Source organism: Solanum pennellii, chromosome 1 (genome assembly GCF_001406875.1).
Source record: "Solanum pennellii chromosome 1, SPENNV200".
NCBI lineage: Eukaryota > Viridiplantae > Streptophyta > Magnoliopsida > Solanales > Solanaceae > Solanum > Solanum pennellii.
Genome location: NC_028637.1, coordinates 90,353,319 through 90,356,375, shown reverse-complemented (window position 1 = coordinate 90,356,375; position 3,057 = coordinate 90,353,319). Strand labels below are relative to the sequence as shown.

At 28.9% G+C, this 3,057-nt stretch overlaps 1 protein-coding gene across 1 annotated transcript; it reads right to left on the bottom strand.

Moving 5' to 3' along the window:
• Positions 1–1,064: 1,064 nt before the first annotated feature.
• LOC107029725 (E3 ubiquitin-protein ligase PUB23-like) lies at positions 1,065–2,634 on the bottom strand. Its single transcript, XM_015231173.2, has one exon. The coding sequence runs from the start codon at positions 2,575–2,577 to the stop codon at positions 1,348–1,350; it is 1,230 nt and encodes a 409-aa protein (XP_015086659.1). The 5' UTR covers positions 2,578–2,634; the 3' UTR covers positions 1,065–1,347.
• Positions 2,635–3,057: the final 423 nt, after the last annotated feature.

Below are 3,057 nucleotides of genomic sequence, written 5' to 3'. Positions count from 1 at the left end.
CATTATTTGAAATAATTATAAATTTCATACATAAGCAAACTACAAACGAAATAAAATAATCGATGTCAAAGCATTAATCATCCATTGCAAAATTTATAAAGTTTTAATTAATAAAGTGGCCCTCAAAACTAATGGAGATTAGCCATTTGCTTGGCTAATGAAGCATTTAAATAGGAAATTCAACGGAGACTAAGTCATTTTTGTTTATTAAATAATGATAATAATAATACTTAGTACTATTTACTTTGGCAAAAATGATTTAAGTTATTATGCGTCTTTAAGATTTTACAAATTTTATTAAACTTAAAAATGAATGTATATTTTATTTTTTCTTACTTTTTTTTTTTGGTCAACCAACTCTACTATCAAATAACTTCGATAATTTTTATTAAGAGTAAAATCTCATTTGTTTAATTACAACTCTCAAGAATGATTATGAATATGCTGTTGTAAAGGAAATAATATAAATAAACGAATTAAATACCGTTTGTCTTTTTGGGGAAAAAAAACATTAATGCTAAAATCAACCCCCCCCCCCAAACCCCACCCCACTTTTTTTTTCTTTCAATTTAAGACAAAAAATACTTATACAAAAATCTTCATTTATTGTACAATAACATTATTCTTCTTATCGAGTCTGATACAATATAAATATAAATTAGTCGAATTGATACGTGATAAATAAATTATAGATAATCGATACTTTTTTAAAAAGAGGAAAGGGGGGAGGGGTGATGGGATATGTAGAGCACCATTTTTTATAGGACGGTAAGATTATTAACATTAGATTTGGGAAATGAGACTAATTTATTTTTATTGCTAAACAAATAACTCCTTAGCTAGAATATCTTTTTTATAAAGAAATAAAAATTAATCATCAATAATAAGTATTTATTAATTTAGCTAACTCAAATTTATATCTCTTTATGAGGAATATTTTTATTTTTATGACTCAAAATTAAAAATTTTGATTAAAATAAATCTCATTAATCTCAATGCATCTTAAAACCGCACGTATGAAGAATATACATATTCATTTTTCATCTTCCAATAAACACAAAAGATTGAAGCAAAATAAAATTTGTATAAGCATTGGTTTCTTCCAAGACATGACATCCATATGAAATATATCAAAATTACATCAAAAGAATAAGACTATTGGTGATAATTACCGTTAAACAAATTGGCAATACCCAACAAGATTTACAAAAAAAAAAAATCAAATGTTAATTCAACACCCTTTGGACATAATTAACCTAACAAATTCATTTTCTTCTATTTCATCAATTTTTTTTTCTTTACAAGTATCTCAACTTTCACATTACTTCCTTTTTGAACCCCATAACTTTACAAAGAATCACTTTCCAACCCCAAATAATTTTTTAACTCATAAGGAAAACATGGATTTTTTTTCCATTTATCACCATGTAATTTTAATATCTTGATTACTCTTTCCTTTGTTGTTGAAGATCCACCAATATGTAACAAAGCCACCAATTTTTTCACTGATCCATACATCAACAAATCATCCAAAACTTTATCAGTGGGATGAGAATTGCAAATCAATGAAATTATTTTCACACCAATTTTTGTGCCAACATTTGAAATGTTCAACATTTTTTTAGTTATGGCTGCAACACCTAAACCATGTTCAATAAATCCCATTCTTCCATCAGCACATTCACACATCATTTTGATCAAATACATTATCTTCTCACTCTTTGATTTGCTTGAATCAGGTAGAATCTCAATCAATGTACACATAGCTCCAGCCTCAATTGCTTTCAATCTTGATTTTTTCGATTTTTCGAGTATGTCTATCAAGACTTGTAATGCACAAGAACTAGCCTTGCTACATATTTCATCAGACATAATCTCCATCAATGACTTAAAAAACTCAATCCCTTGATCTTCAATCACAACATTCCATTGACAATCTGATTTCATAATCCTTTGCAATATCGAAACGGTGCAAAATCTTGCTTCTTCACTCCCTCTTTGAAGTATTATAGCCATAGACTTCATGCATCCTGGTTGTAACAATGTCTTGATTGTTTCCTCCTCTTCTAACACAATTGGTAACTTGATCAATACACTAAGAGCCTCTTCACATGCTCTAAATGTAACGAAATCCGAGCTTTCGATTAAGATTTGTTGAATAATCCTAACAAGAACCTCAACTCCACCACATTTCTTGAAATCATCTTTTACATCATGATCACCTAATTCAACAATTGACTTGAGTTTCTTTAACGAACTTACCTTAAAAGGACTTGATTCTATCGTGTTGATCAACGATACGAGCTCGTCGTGATGCTTCATTGATAATTCATCATCATGAGATTGAGATTGAGATTTGCCATTTTGCCAAGCAAGTATGAGTCTTTTGAGGGTATGATTTGGTGTCATGTCAAAACTATGTAAAACTTGCATTGTGGTTGGACAAGTTTTCTTCTTGCAAGTGTAGAACCATTTTTCTATATTTTTTCTCTCATACGTAACACCGGTAGAGATCGTGACAGGATCTTTCATCAGCTCCATGGAGATTGGACATCTAAAATGTAGAGGAAAATCCATGAATAATTGATACAATTTTTGTATTTTTCTTTCTTTTTGGTAAATTGCTATAGCAACATTGAAAGATGAAAAGGTGAAGTGGGGTAGACAAAATCCTAAGCTTTATATATATGTAATTTATGATATGTGTGGAAGTCTAAAGAAAGAAAAAATCAAAGTCAAACAACTCTATTTTAATTAATTGGGATTACAAGTATCCAAGTTGTGTAACTGTTGACATCAAAGCAAAATAGATTGGTTTGAATAGTCTAATGTATAGTTGAATAATGAATGCTCTTTTTGCTAACCCTCCCCCCTTATATTTTGGATAAATATGAATTTGAACCCCTAAAATTTGTAGTGTGCAAGTTTATTATAAAAAAAAAATTCTTAGTATTTAGCTTATATAGAATGAGAGTTTGGTTTTATTTATTTTATAAATTATTAGTATAATTTGTTTAAGTTGTTATAACTCGCAACATGTTACCAACCTTAGTTTTA